Source organism: Condylostylus longicornis, unplaced genomic scaffold (assembly GCF_029603195.1).
Source record: "Condylostylus longicornis isolate FDR11 unplaced genomic scaffold, ASM2960319v2 ptg000179l, whole genome shotgun sequence".
NCBI classification, from domain to species: Eukaryota; Metazoa; Arthropoda; class Insecta; order Diptera; family Dolichopodidae; genus Condylostylus; species Condylostylus longicornis.
In genome coordinates, this window is record NW_026578147.1 from 258,192 (window position 1) to 281,290 (window position 23,099).

The 23,099-nt window shown below is 29.9% G+C and overlaps 1 protein-coding gene across 9 annotated transcripts in view; it reads left to right on the forward strand.

Moving 5' to 3' along the window:
• The first annotated feature begins 703 nt into the window (after nt 1–703).
• Nucleotides 704–23,099, forward strand: part of LOC129616310 (uncharacterized) — a 48,869-nt gene continuing 26,473 nt past the window's right edge. For 5 of the 9 annotated variants that reach the window (XM_055531911.1, XM_055531907.1, XM_055531913.1 and 2 more), the window contains exons 1-3: nt 704–1,278; nt 1,504–1,895; nt 4,436–4,630. In XM_055531911.1, the coding sequence (XP_055387886.1) occupies nt 1,575–1,895; nt 4,436–4,630 (516 nt within the window). In that variant the 5' untranslated portion in view covers nt 704–1,278; nt 1,504–1,574. The remainder of the gene's footprint in view (nt 1,279–1,503; nt 1,896–4,435; nt 4,631–23,099) is intronic. The other 4 variants (XM_055531909.1, XM_055531910.1, XM_055531908.1 and 1 more) reach the window with 4 other exon arrangements.

Below are 23,099 nucleotides of genomic sequence, written 5' to 3' on the forward strand. Positions count from 1 at the left end.
TTCCTAACTTATTGTAGCCCCACTATAATATCCCCGTCCCAAGTATAAGGCATAAGATATCTCTAAGGGAGTTGGGCAGCAGTTCCCGAACGCTTACGAATCCCTGTCCAAAACAATTGCGACGCCGGACAGCCAGTGCCTGGCGGTCGTAATAAATGTGCACGGCGGCCTCGTCACAACCGATTTCCCCAACCTTTGCAGGTGATACTTCACTAGGCGTAATCTGTGAAAAAATTCGTAATAGCGCAAACCTGGCTCTTATTCATATCCAACAATTCTGCGGTGAATCCGCCATAGTACACCGAAAGAACACCTTCGCAAAACGACACCTCTTCGTGTCCCGCTAGCGAAGACCGCATTACGCCACGAGCCGGCAGGCAAGCCTTGCCCTTGTGGCAAATAAAGGCAGACCACAGAAAGGCAGCAGCTGCACAAGTGCAGTAAGACAGCTCCAAACCAGCTTGGATGTAACCGGAGCCGAATGATGTGACAACAAAGCCGCCTGCCGTCCGAGAACACATAGATGATTTTTATACCCCTTTTTTAAATTGACTTTCAGACAGATCTCTATTGCATGTATTTCGGCTTGGAACAAAGTGCAATACGGGTTCAGGGTCGCTTGAATACTTTACTGCAATAGCTTTTTCAACAAAAATGACTTTTATAAAAGTTTGGCAACTCTAACTGTGACATTCTTATAAAAGCAAAAACAGACGTTTGTGTAATATTTTTGATTTCCAAAGTTTTTAAATATTTTTTAATGTAGGTATATACTCCAATAGTTAATTTTCTTGAAGCTACAATTGATTAAATCGATTACATTATGTATAATCCTTTTCCAAAATCTTCTTCAATTAGTAGAAATGAAAACGGCACTAGATAGTTTGTAAAAAGCAAGATTAACAAGAACAAATGTTACTAAGATTTGGAAATAGAGAATTAAAATCATTTAAAACAAAAGGTGAATGACATGCAAATATTTAGTGGAATAATACAAACATAAACTTATTTAGTTCAAATAATATTCAGTTTTGAAGTGATTGGTCAAAATGTTTAATCAATTTTCGCATTTTATTGAGATAAGTGTATTATAAGTGACCTCAATCCAAATGTCAAAGAGAAAGTAATGACATTTAACATAATCCAATTTGATTACCAATAATCAGATTTGTATTTTTTTAATTCGACAATTTTATTTTGTATCAAGGAGTTTCCAGATTTTGCAGTAGATATATGTTTTTAAGGGCATAATTCAATGTTCGTAGTATTTATAGCGAAGTAAGTTTTGAAATATAAACACAAAAATACAAAATCAAGCACATGACTACAAAATTTTAACACATTCGCTGTCAATATATGTACATACCTATTAATTAGAAAAAATTTCCATTTACTTTTTCATATTTAACGAAAACTTAGTGTTTATGCTTATTGTAATTTCTAATATAAATATCAATTGAAAGTGTATTTTAGAAGTTTCTGCACAACAATTATATATTTTAGGTTTGAAAAAATTTATCATATCCTAAGTTTGTACAATATTCTGTGATGTGGAGCAACTCCAGAAACGTGAAATGCAACAACCCACTAATACATCAGCTTCTGTATCTGATATTTATGGAGTCGATGAGATAGATTTCCTACTGGACGAAATACGCGACTTAGAACCGGCCTGCTGTCAGTTAGATGATGTTCAAGATTTTGAAATAGCAGGCAGCAGAGCCGGAGAATTTTCGATAACCTTAGATTCTCCTGTTGGAACTTGTACTTCGTGGGATTCGCATGCACAATATAAATATAAGTGCAATGAAAATCAAACAACTTGGGGAGTTCCTTTACATTGCGATGGTTCGCATTTAAAGACATCTACCGGAATTGTTCGATTTCTTTTAGTGGTAAGTTATTCCAATTTGGCTTCTACATACATATGTAGGTATATTATGTAAAATTTAATTTTTGACAAAAAAACAATCTTTAAATGGTTTAACCAATTCTTTAAGTACATTTCCAACAATTGTGGTAAAAACACATTTTTGTTTTTGTTGTAACATTTGACACATTATAGTGCTACATAATGCAATTTCCTATTTTCATTATCAAAGAAGTAATAGGTGTAAAACCATAATTATAACTGCATTTAGTAAATTATAAAATGATGGTAATTTGTAAATAATTTTTTTGCAATACTTTAACGAGTTTTGAGTATTTGTCACATGTTTGCGTATGGATATCTAGTTTAAACTTTTTGTATAAATTAATTCTAAATTATAGGATGTTATGATACGCTTCTCAAAATGAAATACATATTACAAATTTGTTCAAAATGGAATTCAAATATATTATAGTACGTATTGTGTTTTTAAAGTATGTATTTTATTTTTCTAACATTTTTTATATAGCGGGGATATAATGGGTAACAAAAAGTCATCTTGAGTTTTGTAAGGTTTATTTTCACATTTTGTACCAGTATGTTATTTGAACCTTTACAGCTTTTATACTCATTGAATATTTTGCAATTGAAATAGTGAACATTTAATAGCATTTGAACAGACTTAATAGCATTTAATAACAGAACAGTTTTTTTTTAATTTTCATTGTATTATTTAATGATAAAACTGTTTAACAAGTGGGACAGTGTATGTACATATAAAAAGACTACAGCTTGTTGAAAAAAGGTGTTGTGTAGATATAGATCGATAAAAGATAGATAATATAACAAGGCTTCAAAGAGTTCGAAAAATTTGAAAAAAATTTGAAATAACAGATTTTACAATTTTTTTAATAATCACGCAACAAACAGCTTATTAGTGAAGAGCAGTTTGAGTGATATATAGATATAAATATATAGAAAATCAATAATATAACAGGACTTAAAAGAGCTCGAAATATTTACTACAACTTATCAGGTTTTTCAAAAAAACTTTTAAAATTATCATGGGGTGGTTCTAAAAAACTAATAATAACGTCATAGTGATGTGAAGAGTGGCGTGTTAGTGAAAACCGAGCGATCACATAAAATTTTAGTTTAATATTTATATATGTACGATTGTATAGATATATGTAGATAAATTGAATTTAAATAACGTAATAAGGCTTCAAAGAGTGTGGTAATTCCAGAATCGGAAGCGGCTTATTAGTGAAGTACGGTCACACAATACCTAACTAATAAACAGCTTTTATATATAACACTTTCCCAGATACAAAGATCTTTGACTTCAACATATTACTTATTTTGCATTTTACGATCTTCTGAAATATCAAGTATTATATTTTAAAATATCAAGCAAAATATTTTTTGAAATTATCGTGTGACTTTTCTCAACCATTTTCCAAAATTTCATGATTATCATTAAGTATTAAAACATTTATTAGCGAAACGCGATCACACAAAAATGTACACTTTCTTTAGAAATAGACAAGTAACCAATAGTAAACAATATGTACAATATTATTTGTCATGCATCTTCAACCATATGAGAGTATTTTTCAGAAAGCACCGATTAATTGTATAATTTTTCTTCGAGAACAGTTTTTGGAATCAAACCTTGCGAAATCTTAGGATTTACAAAAAGTACTGAAAGACTCTAAAAATATGTAGTTAATCTAGTATGATCATATGAGAAGTCTTTTTTATAACTCCAATTAGTAAAACGCAATTCTTTTTTCGCGTTCACTATGTACATATATTTCTTCCTTGATCTTGTTTAAGCTAAAGGTTGGATGTACAAATATTGAAGTTTGAATATTCTCCTAGTTTTAACTAATTTTACTACTTATTTATTACTTATTTTTATATAACGTTTGTAAGTCAAACCAGAGTCTTGAAAATTAATGTAACATTTTAATTCTAAATATAGAAATTTCAATGTGGAATGGTAAGCTTCATAATGATAATAGTCAATTTCAAAATGGAATAATAAATTTCAAAACGGAATAAAAAAAATTTCATTAAAAATGTTGATAAAGCTGTTTTTGTGTTTTCTTTTCATACACCTAAAAAAGCGGAATATTTCAAAACGAGAAGAGTAAATTTCAATGGTATTTATAAAAATTAATTTATAAAGAAGCTTTATCCCATGAAAATTGTCTTGCTTTTTACCACAAGATTTTCATGCTGTTGAGGCAGTGTACGTCTCTTAATTAGGAAATTTTGATTATATTATTTGAAATAGTTATTAAAAGAGTTTAAAAATGTCAATAAAGGTAATGTGCATTGTACTCTGAACTTTTTTTTACTTTTTATGCCATAAATTTAGAATAGAAAATTAGAATAGTTTTGAGCTTACGTGAAACGACAAAAATTCAATTGATCATATTTTCATATTAATGCGTCCGCGTGAATTTTAGTACCATATCAAATGTAAATTTTATACACATATGTATGTATATAGGATTAAAAAAATAAATATTTTTTAATTTAATTATTTTGCTATAGCTGTCATCCGCTGCCTGCCTATTGTGCGAGTGTTCGGCTGGAACGTTGCAAGTGGGAATATTTTTACTGCCGTTAATAGGGCGGTTAAGACTAATGGTTTTTTGCGCCTTATTTTCTATTCTTTTTACATGTTTGCTGTTATTTTTGGATATATCACATATAGGTCTTATGTTTCCATTCAACTGGGCAAAAGTGGTAAGAAGCTCTTTATATCACACCAGAAACTATTTTATAGACTTAGAATTTCATACAAAAAAACGTGAACATTTTATTTTTCTACTTTTCAGCTTTTTAAATTCTACTTTTCAGTTTATTTGGAAGGGAAATTTTTAGTTTTCAGTTTAAAAACAAAAATATACTGAAAATTATAAAATATATTTAAAATTTTCAAGTAGGTAAAAAAACCAAATATTAAAATTATAATTGATGACTTGAACTAATACCATATACATATATCTATCAAAGCGCGAAGATTTTTGTGTATTCTTTATGAATCTCATCTTATTTAGTGTATTTTAAAAAGCCATCTAGATTATAATTATTACTTTTTTGTTTTTTTCCTCAATTTATTTTTAAATTATATTTTTTATTCAAAAATTTTCTTCAAAAATTTTTTTATTCAGTACCCTTCTATTTGGAAGACAAGAAAGGCGTCTGCGCTAACAATTGTAATTTTTTTTTTAAATGAATTTTTCAGTTGGAATTTACCAATAGATTTTTTTGAAATTTAAATTTTAAATTTAAAAAAATATGTAGAATCAGTAGAGTCAAATTCCGACACACCTTCCACTTCATATAAATTTGGAATTTATTTTTGATTTGCTCTCTGAGCTTGATGGCCTGTATATATATATGGCATTATTTGAACCAATATTCTTTTTAAAAAACTAAAAAATAGAAATTTCCCTTAAAAAATTTAATAAAAAGCGTTTTTATGTGTGCGAATTTATGAAAAAAAAAACAAACAAATAGAATTATTTTTGTTAGAAATACACATAACCACATACTTATAATAAATATACAGTTCAAAAATTTTTCTAAAATTTAAAATTTTTTAAATTTTGAAATTATTTCATATGATGTGATTTTTAATATTTTTTTTTCAAAAGCACACTATGTTTTTTTTATTATTAAAAGTACTGACTGCGTTAATATGTACACGTATATATTTGTTTTTTATGAACAAAATAAATTATTTATAAATCGAAAAGATTTATTAAAAGTAGCTAACAATATTAATAAAGTTGGTTAAAACTTTAAATGGTTTGTAAAGTAGCAATTTTCCAGGTGGGAACACTGCTTTAAAAAAAAAATAGAGGCATTAACATAATGCTCGATTTCAAGGGTTGATTGTTAGATTTCACTCATAGAAACTTGAAAAAGCTTACAGTTTTGGGAATATTTACTGCCAAAAATGCGATTTTTACAAATTTAGAGAGGCAAAAACTTGAGAGGTGTAGTTGGAAAAAAATTTTTATTAGTATCTAATAGCTAGAGAAGCTTCAGACTTCTATATAATAAGACTTGAAAAGGCTTTAGGTAACGGTTAATTTTTATCGGACATTTCTTTTTAAGATTTAGTTATGCTCTTTTGCATTTGAATGCTTGTGGTTTCTTTAAAATGGCTATTTGGAAGGTTATAGCGTTTAGAGGGAAGGGGGAGATAGCTAAAATTTTTCTACGGAAGTAAGTTTCTTCTAACAATTCATTTATACACATATTATGAAATGTCAGTGTGCTTTCGTAAGGGTGTAGAAGTTTTGCAAATATGTACGTGGACAGAGGGAAACTGTAAACACTTATTTTCAAAATTTTTGAAGAGTCCTAGAAAAATGAAATGGAAATAAATGAAAGACATCAACATCATTTTGAGAATTATTTAAATATTTTTTTGAAATCCTCAAAATAATAAAATTTAAATTTTTTTTTTTCGTTTTGTGTTTGTTGTTTTTATGCTTATTTTGAGCCCAAAAGAATTTGAGCCTTTTTTTTTATTTTCAGCCCTTTTAATTTTTAGTTTCTGAAAAATTAGATTTTTGTGTACGTAGCGACATCTAACTAAAAATGATTCAATTCACAATCTCATACTCATTTCTGATCACACTAAAAATATACGTTTTATAAAAGGATAAATTTATAAACTTTTTTTTTTGCAATTATTGTTATAATTTTAAAAAATAGAATTACCCGACTTCGTTGTATTTCGAATATTTGGTCTTCTTGTTTTTATTGTTTCTCTTAAAGCTCAGATTTTAAAATTTTGAAACGAAATACAAAGGCAACAAAATTCGCTGAGTTTTGATCTGTTATGATGATATTGATTTTGTTAAAGATTTTGATAAAGAATTATGAACACGATTCTGAATAATTAATTAAAAGAATGATTAATAAACAGAATAATAATTTAAAACCTTATGAATAATTAATTTAAAACCTTATGAGTGCAGATATTCTATTGTGAGCAAAAAAATTTTTTGACATTTAATAACTAACAGAACAATCGTTTAGCGTTTTTAAGATACAAAAATTAAAGAAAATGAAAGATCGAGAATAAATTATTCTAAAATATTTGAATAAATTTCTAGATTTAGATTTTTATTTTTTAAGTGTATGAAAAGAAAACTCCCTTTTACGAGTATTAGGAATAAATTACTTTTATTTTTGCTTATATGTTTCGTGCGCTAAATATGCACTTTATCAAAACTGATTTTCTTCTAATTGATTGGAAATTAAATCAGAATATACGAAAATAAAAAGATATTAAGCAAACGAAAAGGACCTACTTCTTCAATAGTTTTTTTTCAAACATAAAAAATAGTTTCAATAGAAAATGAATTGAGGAAAAATGTGCGATTTATACCCAAATTGACGGATTGAAACGGTTCCCAAAACTACATACTTTTCAATAAATTTTAATTAATATGTTCTTCAATACTCACTATAGTATATGGTATATTGTCGCATACTTTCTCAATTATTAATTAAGTTTCACATACTTATTCATTCTAAAACAATATTCTTTATAAATAATTCGAACATATATTTTATTTTCCTTGAATAAATTATTTTTATTTTGCTTATTTTTTTGTTGACCAAATCTTCACTCTATAAGGCAAATATTAACAAAACAATCCACATTTAAAAAAAATATTTATTACACATAAATTAGGTAAAGCATCTCCCGTTAAATAAATTTGGCCACATAATTTTTATTTTATATTTTGAATCAAAATTTTATGACCATATAAGTAGTTCTGTTTGCTAAAATATTTGAAATGAAAACTTTTCACTCCACTTTCTTTACATTTCGTTCTGCAATCCACTTTCTTTTTATTTCAAGGAGAACTGTAATTATATAACACGAAAGTTCATTGAAAATATCGTATGTGTGATACATTTTATGAAACACAAACTAATCTTCCTTAGAAAAAAAATCGGCCTCTGGTAAAATATTCACCCTTATTGTAAATCTCACTTGTAGCACTCAATTCGGAGAAGATAACATACTCGTAGTAGTAGAATTGTATTCCGAACTTTGTAATACAGACATAATCACACTCGTAATGAACTCATAATGAAAATAAATGTCAAAATTCTACTAATCGAATTTTCAAACGTAGAAAGCCAGTGTTCAAGAGTAGAAAATGCAAGTATTTAGTAGAATTAATTTTAATTGTATTACATCAAAATTTTCTTTAGGGAAAACGAGTTCATTTTAATTAATTTTTTTTTTGATTATGTATTGTTTTTTGAAATGACTATTAATTTTTTAAATGTCTACTATAAAATTTGAAGAATTTAAATATTGACAGTTGTAAGCTGTAGTAAAATATCGATTTCCACACTTCGAAAAGTAATGTTGCCATTGCAGATTCATAATCTCTTCGAGTGAGATTAATATTTACTAAAAAATTTACGTACGTTACTTAGTTTGAAATTCGTAGAATTCTACGAGTGAAATTCACAATAAGGGTGAATGTCATCCTAAGTTAGTTTAAAACAAAATTTACAAGTTATGAATTAACTAAAACTCTATTGATCAAATATTTCTTTTATTTATTAAAATAAATAATATTCACATGTATATGGTGGAAAAGACCCATTTGTTTTTTTAAATGCGAATAACAATTTTAATCTACGTACCTTTTTCTTTTTCTAAAAAAAATTGTTCTGTTTTTTCACTTGTTATATTTCTTTTTATAAGTTTTTGTTAAATAATATTCTTTTTTTAAGACTTATTATTAAATATTTTATAAATTTTCATTTACAAACTGCACTAATTTCAAAACCAAAATCGCAAATCTTTGTTTGCTTGCTTTTTATACCACAGTCAAGAGAAACAACAACATTTGGCATTTAATGCCAATTTCAATTCGACAATGCTTAGAGCAAAGAAGGAGACTTATCAGACGTTTTTGGCTTCACTGTGTTTTTTTATTTTCAAGGTACGATTTTTTAGGGAGTGCAAGCGAGATAGAAACAAAGATAAGTCCAGGCCTTGATAATTTTGTATTGTTAAGGCTTTTGTCGATAGAGAGTTAAATTACATGTATATTAGTATATATGTATTAGTACATATATTAGATTTAAAGGCAATACTTTTAATAAAAGCATATCTATTATAAGAAGTTTGTTTACTGAGTTGTCCAAAATTTTTAACCCTTTATCATTAATTTAGAAAGAAATAGATGATAATAAAGCATCTTGATAAGTATGTTTTCATGTGTGTAACTCCCAAAAATGGTATGACTCCCAAATGGCTCTACTTCACTAAAATCCAAAAATATCTTTTCCAAATTATGTTTGTCTAACTTCTGGTTTAGAATTTTATTGCACAACCTTAAGTTTTATCTTAAAATATTTTCCTAAGTTTTTACTCCTGTTAACAAAATCGGATTGGAACGTTAAAATAGTTTCGAAATTAAAAAATCCTATATAAAACTCTATTTAAAGACATAAGTATAAAAATTTTAAATACTTTTTTTAAAATTTCTTTAAAAATATTTACTTACTTTTTATTTGACTGTTACTTATCGCTTAAGTATTCTCACTGTAGCATGCTAATTTTTTCGTACCTCGTACTTAGAATGAATAATAAGTCATATTATGTAACAACAATTGTTCTGAATTCTTTATTTTTTATTATTATTTTCCCACTTATTTAAATTACCTAAATTGCTAAAATTCTAATTTGCCAAAACTTAATATTAACGCACCTGTATTTACAAACATTATATTTAGTTAAAGTAAATATTTTCTCATAAATAAATTTCTCACAATATTTTAGTAGGAGTCAAATTATATATATTTTGTTTGTTAATTTTACATTAAGTAAATTTGAATCTATATGATACGTAAGTTAACATAAGAAAAAAATCTGATGTGGTCAGCACATAACCGACCGCAATGTGTATTGTCTAGTTGAGTGAAAGTGTTACAGAATATTATAAAAATGTCTGTTAATTACTTCTTTCCAATTTTTGGGACATTAGTAAGCTTATAGTTAACATACCTAGAAAAACGTAAATTTGGCTCTTAGTAGATTTTCGGTTTGTGCTACCCGAATTCCCTGAAACGCTCGCCAATTAGTTTCGATAACAACCAGAACTCAAATTTCAAGAATCTGCATCAATTCGCTCCGTAGATATGGTGAAAAATGTAAAATCGGCCCGCAGATCAGTTTTCGAGCCCTGATCTTTCCAAAAAATTTATATGTTAAACGTAGTAAACGCCCAGTTGCTGACGCCTGATTTCTTCCAAAAGTTAGGATGTTTCGCGGACGGTCGAGCTTATATATGAAATTTCAAGGAAATCGGTTGAATATTTTCTTTAAAATGGTCAAAAATGTAAAACAGGCCCGGTAAAAAATACCGTTCCCGAGGCCGGATATATCTCGAAAGTTGATCAATCCGTGCCATGGTCGAAATAAACTTACATATCGTCGGCAAAACTGTGATACCACGTAAGTGCAAATATTTCCAAAAGTACTTTACCAATTTTCTGTTTAGGAAATGTCAAACAATCCATCTTTTAAATTTATGAAAATATGAAAATTATTTAAAGAATATGTAATTATTTATTAGTTTTTACTGTTTCGTAAATTTTAAAGATGAACTGTTTGAGATTTCATAAACAGAAAATTGATAAAGTACTTTTGGAAATATTTGTACTTACGTGGTATCACAGTTTTGCCGACGATATAAAATTTCATCAAAATCGGTTCGCCGAACTTGAGATACACACGTGCGCACACAGACCGACAGACCGACAGGTTGCTAAAAATACTTTATTTACACTTCCCTACTACGGAGAAGTGCATTCCCCTCGAAAACTCGATATACAAATTTTGTTGCCATCACATAACCTACCTATTGTATACACAATACGGTCGGTAATTATGAATTTTGTAAATGCACAAAATTGCTTACTTATCTATTTCTGTGGAAATAATTAATTTTAAGTAGCATAATTTTTGTATAAATAGGTCCTATTTTTAATAAATAAATTGTTTAACTTCAAACCAAGCAACAAGAAGTTTTTTCAATTAAACTATCTAACATTTTGGGGACCCAACCGGTCTAAACTCAATTAACATTTTGGGGGCTCAACCTAAAAAAATACAAAAAAAATTCACAAAATTTAAATATGGATGAAACTGCTGCCAAACCGAAGGCGTTAGGAGAAGACATGGAGAAGTTACTGACTCAATTTAAGAAAGATCCAGCTTCAGGAAAGACAGTAAAATATCTCAACAGTTTAATATCAAAGACCTAATAATAGAAGAGTTTTGGAGTTCGAGCACTGATCACGCATACTTTAAAATTGGCAACTATCGGAAATTAACATACCAACGTTCTAAGGCCAGTATGACTCATGGACCCGCTTTTTTAGTCTATTCAATTCGCTTCTACATTCAAATAGCCAATTGGATAACGTTAAAAATTTTATTATCTCAAAAGTGTACTGTTGCCAGAGCCAATGAACTAATAAAACGTCTGCTAGTAACTAACGAAAATTACGTTACTGCATGGGAATTAATAACGGCCAGGTACAACAACATAAAAATAATGTTCTCAACATATGTGAATAAAGAATGCCTTTGTGCTATAAAAAACCTATACATTGAAACAGATTCCTTGGACCCTATAATTGGTTTTCTAATCTTACAAAAAATTGATAAGGAAATTTCTCTACGAACAACAGGCATCAAACCCCAAGAAAGTCCCAGAATTGGCAGCTATGTTACAGTTCCTGGAAACAAGTTTTCAGGCCTTAGAAACTTTGGGGGGCCCGGCAGCAAAAACAAAACATGAAAAGCGAAGCAATCTAATGTATCACAGCTTGAAGAAGGTAAAAAAATGTCCAAATTGTAAAGAGTAGCACAAAATGTACTCATCTCAAAAATTCAAAAACATGAGCATTACTCAAAAATGGGCAGAAGTAAGAAGGCAAAAGTTATGCTCAAACTGTCCCAGCAGCAATCATCTGAGAAACAAGTGAATTTCAAAGAACACTTGCATGAAATACACTTGCTACAGAATCGGAACACTCTCTTGTTGCTGCCACTATTTCAGTTATCCTAATCATTGACGAATTAGAACAAAACCAAAACTCAGTCTTAGATGCTGACATCAACACAACAAGGACTTAACCATCACATTATAATCTCTCCAAAAGTTTTAAGAAAACGATTGGTAGGTACATTCTCGAAATTAAAAATACACAGCTAAATGACAGTACGGTGGCGAGCGACATCATCTCGCTTCATATTTGAATGCAAAATTCCGTCACTACAAGCAGAATTGCATAAAGTTTTTCACATAATTTCACTGCCAACACTTCATGAGAATGATTTTGTAGTTATCAACCCATCATCGGAATACATCATAATTAATTTAGCTCTTGACTGATATCCAATTATAGAAACTTAGTTTTAAAACTGCCTGTCCTTTTAAATTAACAGATTTTATTGCCGGAAGTTGCATCCTATATACAACGAAAAACCCTAAGTTGCATAACGAAAAATATTGGTGGTTATGAAAACCACCAATAACTGGATTTACGTTATGGGCAAAAGAAGAACGTTCAACTTGATTTGTAACAACAATGCAATCAGTTTAACGTTAGAGTAAGCAGGAATCTTACAATTTCACATCTACTAATTGAAACATCCAACAATGACAATATCTTCGTACTTTGCTGTTACCAGTCAAGTCGAATTATCGTGTTTTCCTTCTGTGAATATCACCAAGTTTGTAAGCACTATCCACAATCTGCCACAACACCAATTAGACAAAATAAATACTAGATATTCATGAAATGTCAGTAAGTTTGAAGAACAACTGCATCAATTGAACACAAACGAACAACAAGTCGATTCTCACTATGTGGTGCACTATGTAAATAGCACCGTCATCTTTATCACTTGTTTTATGGATCATTATCACAAAATGGAGAGCTCGACAACAAATTCCGCAGCCTCAACCCCGAGCTCGTAATCTTTCATCTATGACGGTTCAAGACTTCTCGCTTGATTTTGAAAGGGAGAATGTTGTGTAACAAAAATTTTTTTGGATTTTATATTTTTTATTATTATTTTCCCACTTATTTAAATTACCAAAATTGTTAAAATTCTAATTTGTTGAAACTTAATTCGCACATGTATTTGCAACATTGTCGTTAGTTAAAGTAATTATTTTCCCATACATATATTTCACAGAATATTTTAGTAGGAGTCAAATTATATATATTTTGTTTGTTAATTTTACTTTAATTAAATTTGAAACCCATATGGCACGTAAGTTAATATAGGAAAATTATGAATTTTATAAATGCATAAAATTCCTTACTACTCTATTTTTGTTGAAAATATTTAAATTTAAGTAGTATAATTTTTGTATAAATAGGTCAGACTTTTAATAAATAAATTAATTAACTTCAAATAAAGCAACAAGAAATTTTTTCAATTAAACTATCTAATAAGACACTTAGGATTAGGATTCGCATATTGTTTTTCATGGTTATTGTTTTTTTCCATTAATTTAGAAAAATAGAAATGAAAAAACACCAAGAAAATTAACAAGAAGTACATGTAAGATATTTTCGCTGTAGATTTCTATGCATGAAGGTAAAGTTTTCAAATTTTCATCCACATGGATTTTTCTATCATAGTACGTGCGGACAAAATTGCATTAGTTTCTGTTTGCGGAGAGTTAAATTGTTCATTGATATTACACATGCTTGTTTACCAAAATTAAATTTTTTATTAAATGTTAAAATCCGATCATAAATTTAAGGTTAGAGACATGGGAAAAAAGTCATTAGATTGGTTTTTGCGACTAGGGTCCCAAAAAAATCTTGCGTTCGAACTTTTTAGCTCCGAAATAACCCTATTTTAAGATTTTTTGTGAAAATTTTTGTATAACAAAATTGTATAACAAAAACACTTCTTTCTTTAATACTTTATATTTTCCGAAAGACAAACCGAAAAATTAAATAATGCTTGAAAATATAAAGATTTCACTTATTTTTAGGATGAGTCAGAATGGGCTTAGATAAATATCAGCTTTTTTCAAAGACATGAAATGCTTCGTGGCATCTGTTTTGAATATCAAGGTTCGTTAGAAATCTTTAAAAAATATGTGTACGCAATTTATGTATGTTTGAACTTAAAATTTCATTTCTTATTGTTACAAATACATACATATAATTGAATAAAATTATTATTTTGTTTTTGCCTAAACCTTTTTTTTTTATTCTATATATTGATCTAATAATCTTCTGGTTATCAGACTATCACGCTACCTACTAGTTTACGCAGTATCTTGAATTTACCTTTCCAATTCTTTATTTTATTCATATTTTGTATAACTCTTCAAAAACCATCCTATTTTACATTATATACGACGTTTCGCATAAGGTGGCTAATAATTTCAGGGATGATTCTTTGATCAATTTCCATCAAAAAATTGCATGAGTGGGGCAAATATACTTGTTTTCGAGCTACAGCCTGTTGAAAAAGAAAGGTACCGGACTTTTCTTGCTTAAAAATAAATGCTTATAAATAGAGTTCGTGATCATACAACATAATGTTATCATTATGCGCTTATTTTACAGGCTTATAATTTGATCTTACAATTAATTTATGAGGTAGAATAGGTATGCTATAAGTGCTTACCAATTTTTTTTCCTAATCTTTTAAATGGAGAATTTTAAACTCCTCTTTTTTTTTACTTTTCCTTGTTTAGTTCTCCTATAAACTAATGGCAAACATTTAATGTAATTTAAATGACGAGTTGTTAGTTTTATTATTCATTCCAAGTACGAGGTTGGGAAAATCCTATATTAAAATTGAAAGAAGTTAATTATATTTTAAAATAGAATGCAAATAAATAAACATTGCACAAAATATCAATAACAAACTAGTCGTGTGTGCTTCCATTGTAGGTCAGTCGCAGGAGTTTTTAAGATTATATATTTCATTGCTCACCAAATTACCTATTCGCAAAACTTTAACGTTATAGAAAGGATGTTTTTATTATTTAACAATGTCAAAATTTTCTCGGGCTCTACTCACCAACAATTTCATTTGCTTAAAGTGTCTAGACCTTCTGGAAGTTCAAATGAAGCGAAAAATTGAGACCAAACATATGATAAAGGAATGCTTGGAAAATTAACAATTTATTGTTTATCTAGAATTCCAAACAATAAATATTATTCCAGCATAAAATTCTTGTATATTTTATTACTTCAATAATAATAAGAAAAACGAGAAAGAATAGAGTTGACCTTGTAAACTCTGTGATACCCGTACGAATTTGTTATGCTATGTGCGAATAAATATGCCATAACTGACTATAGGACAGACTATGACTTTAAGTTGCCGTATTACCATATTAATATATGCAAAATTTCAGTGCTTGTTTTTCAAAATACTGTGTGTGCCAAACTACTATTGAAGTTGTATGGCAACTATCAGAAAGAGCCGAGAAATTTTAACGAATTTTGTCAAGCACATCGGAGATATAGCCAAATAACTTTTGAAGTTGTATGGCAGGTACTAGAAGGAGCCAAGTAATTTCAACTACTTTTATCAGACATATTGGCCCTACTAATATTATCATTTGTGTGAAATTTCAATACCATAGCTTTTATAATTTTTGAGATATAGCCAAATAACTTTTGAAGTTGTATGGCAGGTACCAGAAGGAGCCAAGTAATTTCAACGACTTTTATTAGACACATTGGCCCTACTAATATATTTGTTTGTATGAAATTTCAATACCATAGCTTTTGTAGTTTCTGAATTATAGCCAAATAACTTTTGAAGTTGTATGGCAGGTACTAGAAGGAGCCAAGTAATTTCAACGACTTTTATTAGACACATTGGCCCTACTAATATATTCGTTTGTGTGAAATTTCAATACCATAACTTTTATAGTTTCTGAGATATAGCCAAATAAATTTTGAAGTTGTATGGCAGCTACCCGAATCGGTACCCCGATCATGCCCAATTTAAATAGGGTTCTGGCACTTACTACAATAAATCATTTGTGAAAATTTGGTGAATTTAGCTCAATTCGTTTTTGAGTTATCGTTGGGACGGACGGACGGACAGACAAAGCTAAATCAACTCAGAATTCGACGCTGATCAAAAACATACACTTGAGTCTATATCTAAGACCGTTATTTCTTAGTGTTACAAACGGTAAGGCAAATTTAGTATACCCTTCGAACATACGTTCGTACGGGTATAAAAAGTATGAATGTATAATTAGTTAATGCGAAATAGTATTTGATATGATATGATATCCAATCATATTACAATAATCATAGGTATTTACAAAAACATTGTTATTAGTGTACTAGATGATTAAGTTTTGTATTCATACGTCCTTGTATGTATTAGAAATGAACGAATTTTGTGTAAAATAAAAACAAAAATTTAACAATTTGTATTTGAAACCCTGCCCTGGTAAGTATAAGATCACCGCGCAGGGAGAGCAACTCTCATTTTTCTTTTATTGTTTTTAAAAAAAATGAATTTACATGAAGACAAAAAAATTATCTCCGCCCTTTTATGTTTTAAGTCATTTACATCAGAAATACCTCAAAATATTTTTGAATAAATAAATTTTAGGGTTTTATTTTGATGTTTGCAAAAAACTTTGCCGAAAGAAGAAAGTTTGCAAAATTTATAGAAAATCAATCGATACAAAACTGCCTGATTGGCACTTAACCTTTTAAGTGTACTGAACTGAATTAAATTAAGAACAAAAATCAAAATAAATTTTAAATTGAAAATTTTTCATGAAGTAAATTCACCAAACTCAAAACATATTTTCTTTTTATTACAAATCTTTAATGAAAACATGTTTATGTATTTTCAAGAAAATATTGGGTATTTTAAATAATCAATAATAAACTTAGAATTAATACAAAATAGCTTTGACAAGCCAAAACTTTCAAATTTGCTAAAATAGTGTATTTGGATAAAAAAAGTACGTTAAAAAATAATAGCATGTCTAAATTTCTAAAGTTTTGTGAAAATTTTGTTTATACATATGCTGTAAAATTATTGCTAGTTTGAAAAAAGTCATAGTATAGAAATAATAATTTGTTGCTATAGGTTGCGTTTTTGTATATACATATAACTCTTATAATTTAACGAATAAATCTGCAAAAGTAAAATTTTTAATTATAAAAGTTCTATAATTATGCACAAAAATATTTTTCAGATTTTAATTAGAAGTTTCAGTTAAAAACATAAAACGGAGCAGTGCCTTTATTTGTTCTCTTATTGTATACGAAAATAAAAATAAAAAACAATTAAGCAAACAAAAAGTCTCCATAATTTTTATACCCGTATGAATTCATGTTCGAAGTGTATACTAAATTTGCTTTACCGGTTATAACGCTAAGAAATAATGGTCTGCGATGTAAACTCAAGTATACGTTTTTGAATTCGAATTCTGAGTCGATTTAACTTTGTCTGTCCGTCCGTCCGCCCCATCGATAACTCATAAACTTATCAAGTTCACCTAATTTTCACAAATGATGTATTATATTTCACAAATGCCAAAACTCTATTAAAATCGGATATTATCGAGCTACTGGTTGGGGTACCTGCCATACAACTTCCATATTTATTTGGCTATATCTCAGAAACTATAAAAGCAGTGGCATTGAAATTACAATCAAACGAAAATATTAGTAGGACTATTGTGTTTTATAAAAGTCGTTGAAATTGCTTGGCCCGTTCTAGTAACTGCCATATAACTACAAGAGCTATTTGGCATTATCTCAGAATTTATTGGAATTATAATATAGACATTTCGTGAAAACAAGTGTATTATTAGGGCTGTTATGTCTGATAAAGCTGCATAAACAACTTCAATATTAGTTTGGCCAATATCTTAAAAAATATTGAAAATAAATTGCGAAAAACCATACGAATTATATCGAAATTGATCTGATTGAAGCAGTCCGGAAAGTTTTTTTAATGCGGTGGCCAATCAAATTGAAAGTTGTTATAAAGATGATGCAGTGCAAATCGCATTGCGTTTTTATCTAAAGGCTCGTTACCGTAAAGATGCAAAATATTAAAAAACATTTGTTTTAGTGAATAGCTAGACATTTTCATAAACAAAATACTGCAAATCAATAATGTGATACATAAGCAATATATTTTGGACAGTTGTATAAAAACTTTTGCTATTTTGAATTTGCAGTATTATGTTCATTAAGAAAAAAAGTCGTTAACAAAAAAAAATTATTTTAGTAATTCTCCAAATAAATAAATTTAAATAAGTTTTAAAACACGTTGTAAGAAAATTTATTGAAATTGCTTATTTAGGGAACATTCAAAACTCTATGAACGTCACTATTGCGCACTTACCAGGGAGCATTCACTATATTACGAAGGACCTTGTTCTAGAAACTCTATTTGTTTGATGTGTGTTTGCTTGGCTTAACCATAGTCCATGTAGGAGCCCAAAGTTCTCTCTATATTTATTTTCCGATTCTATTCGTTTCTAATCATGCTTTTTTCCATCTAGCTTGACATTCAAAGTTACACCTAGGTATTTCGCTGTAACGGTACTCTACTCGTACTCATTCAAAATTCAATTGTGGAGGATTTACTAAATTTTTGTTTGTAAAATTTACATGTATAGATTTTCTTTCATTTAGCTTTATTTTTCATTTATTGGTTCGTTTTTATAAAAAAAAATTTTATAATAAAATGAAATTTGGAGTTTTCTGAGCAACATATCAAAAATTCAAATTGCAACTTAAAATTTTAACTATAATTTTGATTAAATATATTTACAAGTTTTTTCCGCATTTTTTTGTACCGCCATGTCAGGCAACATATCTGAGAGAATTGAGAGTAAAAAATTATAATACACTGAATAAAAAAAATTTAAATTTTTTATTTTAAAATGCACGACTTAAAATAAAGTTAATAAAAATTTTATTAAATTTTAATTTAGAATCTAAGTTTGTAATTATTTGATTTTAAGTTTTATAATTATGATAGCGCTTTTATACTTTTATAATTCTTACAAAAAATGCGGCGTTTTAAGTTTTCCCCTATATAAAAACAAACATTAAAAATATAATATTTTATATAATAAAGACACTTGTGTAAGTTTTGAAGTTCCTGGTGCGGTAAATTAATTAAATCAGACATACTAACAATATGAAAATATTTCCTAATATAACTAAAATCGAAGATAAATTGTTTTTTTGTTCTTGCTTTCCTCCTATTGGTAGCATAGAGCTTCCACAAAGTTTCTCCAGTGAATTCTATCAGGCGCCATTCTTATCACTTCTGCCCATGTCATGTTAGCCATGGCGATTTCTTTTTTTGTTATCCTTTGCCCCGTATTCTTTAGTCGTTAAACTTCTTCTACCCTGCGGATTCCATTCCCGTACCTGTTTTTTTATGGTTTCAGGTGGACGTCGCAATGTATGGCCTATCCACCTCTTTTTAGCACTTTTTCAAAAATTTTTTGAAAAAAAGTGCTTATTAGTTTCACTCTGTCCGTCCGTCCGTGGACACTTTTTTTGTTTATAAAACTTCTACACCCTTGAAGATAGAAAGCTGAAATTTAATACGCACATGGTTCTTTACTAGAAACTTATTTCTGAAATTTTTAGCTATCTCCCCCCCTCTAGAAGTTATATCCCCCCAAAACCCTAAAAAGGCCTTTTTTAACTGTTTGTTGCAATGAAACCATAAGTATTTTTGAAATTTTGCAAACGCAGAAAGGCAGTGGCTTGCTTCCCCTAGCGCGGTACACTATAGATAAACTTTAGAAAAACAAAATGGCCGTTCAAACTTACCGTTCTATTTTTATTTATCTAAAGTCCTTTTTTTCCAAATTTTTGATGTCGTTTTTCTTCTAGACCCCAGCCTGTAGAAGCTTGAAATTTTAGACATTAACAAATAGTTCATTTCGTTAGAAGAAAATTTTTTTCCATCTCCACCCCCTCTCAAGTTATCGCCTCTTGAAATTTGTAAAATTTGAATTTTTGACACCTTATATTTCAAATTTCTATAAACGCAAAAAGCTAACGGTAAATTTCATGACATAAATAAATATAATTATTTTTCTTAACTCACACAAATAAACCTTAAGATCGAGCATATGTTAACCCCACATTATATTAATTTTTGCTTTATTTCAAAGACTGCATAAATCGTTCATCCTAAATATATGCAATCCTAGAAATAGTTTTGTATATGACTGAAAATAATTTTAATAGTGTGATAGGTATACATGGACTGTACTTAAAAGCAGAATTTGCATTTGTACAAGGGAAAATTGCTACAATACAAACCATTGGTTTGACCCAACTTTATTTATTACCTTTACGATTGGCTCTTGATGGGCTAAAGCCTAGAGGTTTGTGTTGCTGATTTGCCTGGGCCAGAATACACGGCAGATGATTCTTAGGCTTCTATTTATGAATACCTGTATTTCATTTTTCTATTCATCTTTCACTAGTCATATTTCGGAGCCGTACAACAGGACCGACTTCTCACATGTGTTGAATATTCTTGGCTTTGTATTCCTGGATAAGTATTTTGTGTTTCTGAACTATTTTCAACGTTTTCTTTGACCCCTCCGATTATCGATATTATACTGTCGAAGTAATTGAATTGCTTGACATCTTGTATAGCGGTTGTACTTATGACGATTAGCGGTTGGGAATAGTGTTTGCTGCGTTGATTAGGAGTGATTTGGTTTTTCTTGTATTTATTTTCAGATCGACCTCTCTGCAGCTAATTCAATTTCGCTTGCATATCTAAATGCGTGTGGGACAGCAGAGCGATGTCATCTGCGTATTCCAAATCCTCCAGGCGGGTCGTTAAAGTCCATTGTATGCCCTTAGGGTGGTTTTTGACTTCCGCATTATTTCGTCTAGGGCTATGTTGAATGGTAACGGAGAGAATTGGCACCTCTGTCTTACACCTGCTTTAATGCGTAGTGGCTCACCCCATTTACCATTATGGAGGACCCTAGTGTCGGCATCTTTGTATAGAGCTCGTGTGAGGTTCGTTATTTTTTGTGGTGTTCCTCTATTATTTAATGCTTTCCATATTCCCTTTTGCCTTACTGTGTCGAATGCTCTCTCCAAGTCGACGAATGTTATGAATAGTGGGGATTTCCATTCAAAAGATTTCTCCACAATTGATCTCAGGGTGTTTGAGTGGTCTATGCATCCTGACTTGGATCATCCTTTGTTTCCTGAACCCAGCGTGCTCTTCTTGCATAGTTTCTTCAATTCTTGGTTGAATTCTGGATAGAATTATAAGTTCCAACAGCTTGTTGGCTTTGCTCAGGACAATTATACCTTTCCAGTTGACGCATTTCCTGAGGTCGCCCTTCTTCGGGATTTTTACAATTATCCCTTGCTTCTAGTATTCCGGGATTCTTTCACTTTCCCACATATTTTGCAGTATGGGTTGAAGAATTCTGGCAATGCTACTTATATCGACTTGTAGTAATTCTGCAGGGATACCATCCAGGCACCTCTTTTTGCAATGCTGTTGTGCTGTGCTCTTAGTTTGGTCGTGTGGCTCTCGACTTTAGTTCGTGATCCTAAGCTCTCTACATCTTTTAATTTTTGTCCATGCCTCATCAGAGATACAGATCTTTCTTTCTGGTTCCATGGTTCCTGACACTTCTTCCCCTATTTCTCTTATACATGATTGTATATTTTCTGGACCTTCTGGTCTTGGACTTTCGATACAAGTTCCTGCTTTATAATTTACAATCGCAATCCGGCGATGCGCAATTTTCGTCTTCTTGAAGCAGCTGCATATCTTAGTCTTAATCTTAGATCCGCTGTTATGAGTATATGATAACGGTTTTTATCTGCTTGTCTCCGCGTCCGTACATTTAACAGAGATTGTCTCCATTTGGTGCTGATATATATGTGGTCAATTTGATATTTAGTACGTCCGCCTGTGAACTCCCAAGTATACTTATGGATGTTCTTATTAGGGACCGCCTATAGCCAAGTTGAATTCTCTCCACGAGACTCTCACCATTATTGTATCTCAAACCTGTGCCGTGTGGGACTATTATTTTGCACGGATCGATCTCACTTCTGCAGCTAGATTTGCACTAAAGTCCCCCATAAGTATAGCAATGTCTGTTTTCGGGATGTCATTCATAGTTGCTGTAAGCTGGGCGTGGAATTCATCTTTAAATTCCTTATACTAAAATATAAATCACATTCATGTCTAAAAAGAATTATACGGACTTTTAAAGTAAAAAGAATGCATATGTATATGCTATAATTTTAATGAATTATGAAGCATATTAATTTAATTAATCCCCTCTATTATGTATATCGCTATCGGCCGATAAACGATAATTTATCGGCAAAATTTTGTATTTGTTTATCGGTAAATTTTATCGGAGTCGGGAAAGCTTTTTTTCCCTGTATGAATAACATACGAAACGTATTAGCTGGTATTATGAAAACGATAAATTGAAAGTGGGAACAAATTTTTAGACGACAGATTTTGTTTTTTGTAAAATCTTCATTTTATCAAGGAAACTGGTGTAATTAATTGCTTTTTTAAAATGTAAGCATTTTTTATACCCTGCACTTCGTGAAGGGTATATTAACTTTGTTATGGAGTTTGTAACTACTTGAAGGAGTCATCTGCGGTATGGACATATATATGTATTCTTGCTCAGCATAAAATTCTGCGTTGATTTAGACATGTCCGTCCGTCCGTCCGTCCGTTCGTCCGATCGCACGATAACTCAAAAACGAATAATGCAATCGACACCAAACTTTCACAAGTTGCTTCTTTTGTGCCAAGGACGAACCCTATTGTTATTGGACCAATTCGGACAACGGGTTCGGGTAGCTGCCATACGACTCAAAGAGTTTATTTTAATTATTTCAAAAACTAATAAAGGTACAAATATAAAATTTTGTATGCATGTGTCCAATTATATTCTACATATGCTCTAAAAATTTTATTGAGATAGCTGGACCGGTTTGGGTGGCTGCCATACAACTCCAAAAGCAAATTTTTTATATTCGCAAAATAATAAAGTCAGATTCATGAAACTTGGCAGTCGTGTGTCCAATTATAGGTCAAAGATATTTCTGAAGTTTTGGTGGAATTGCT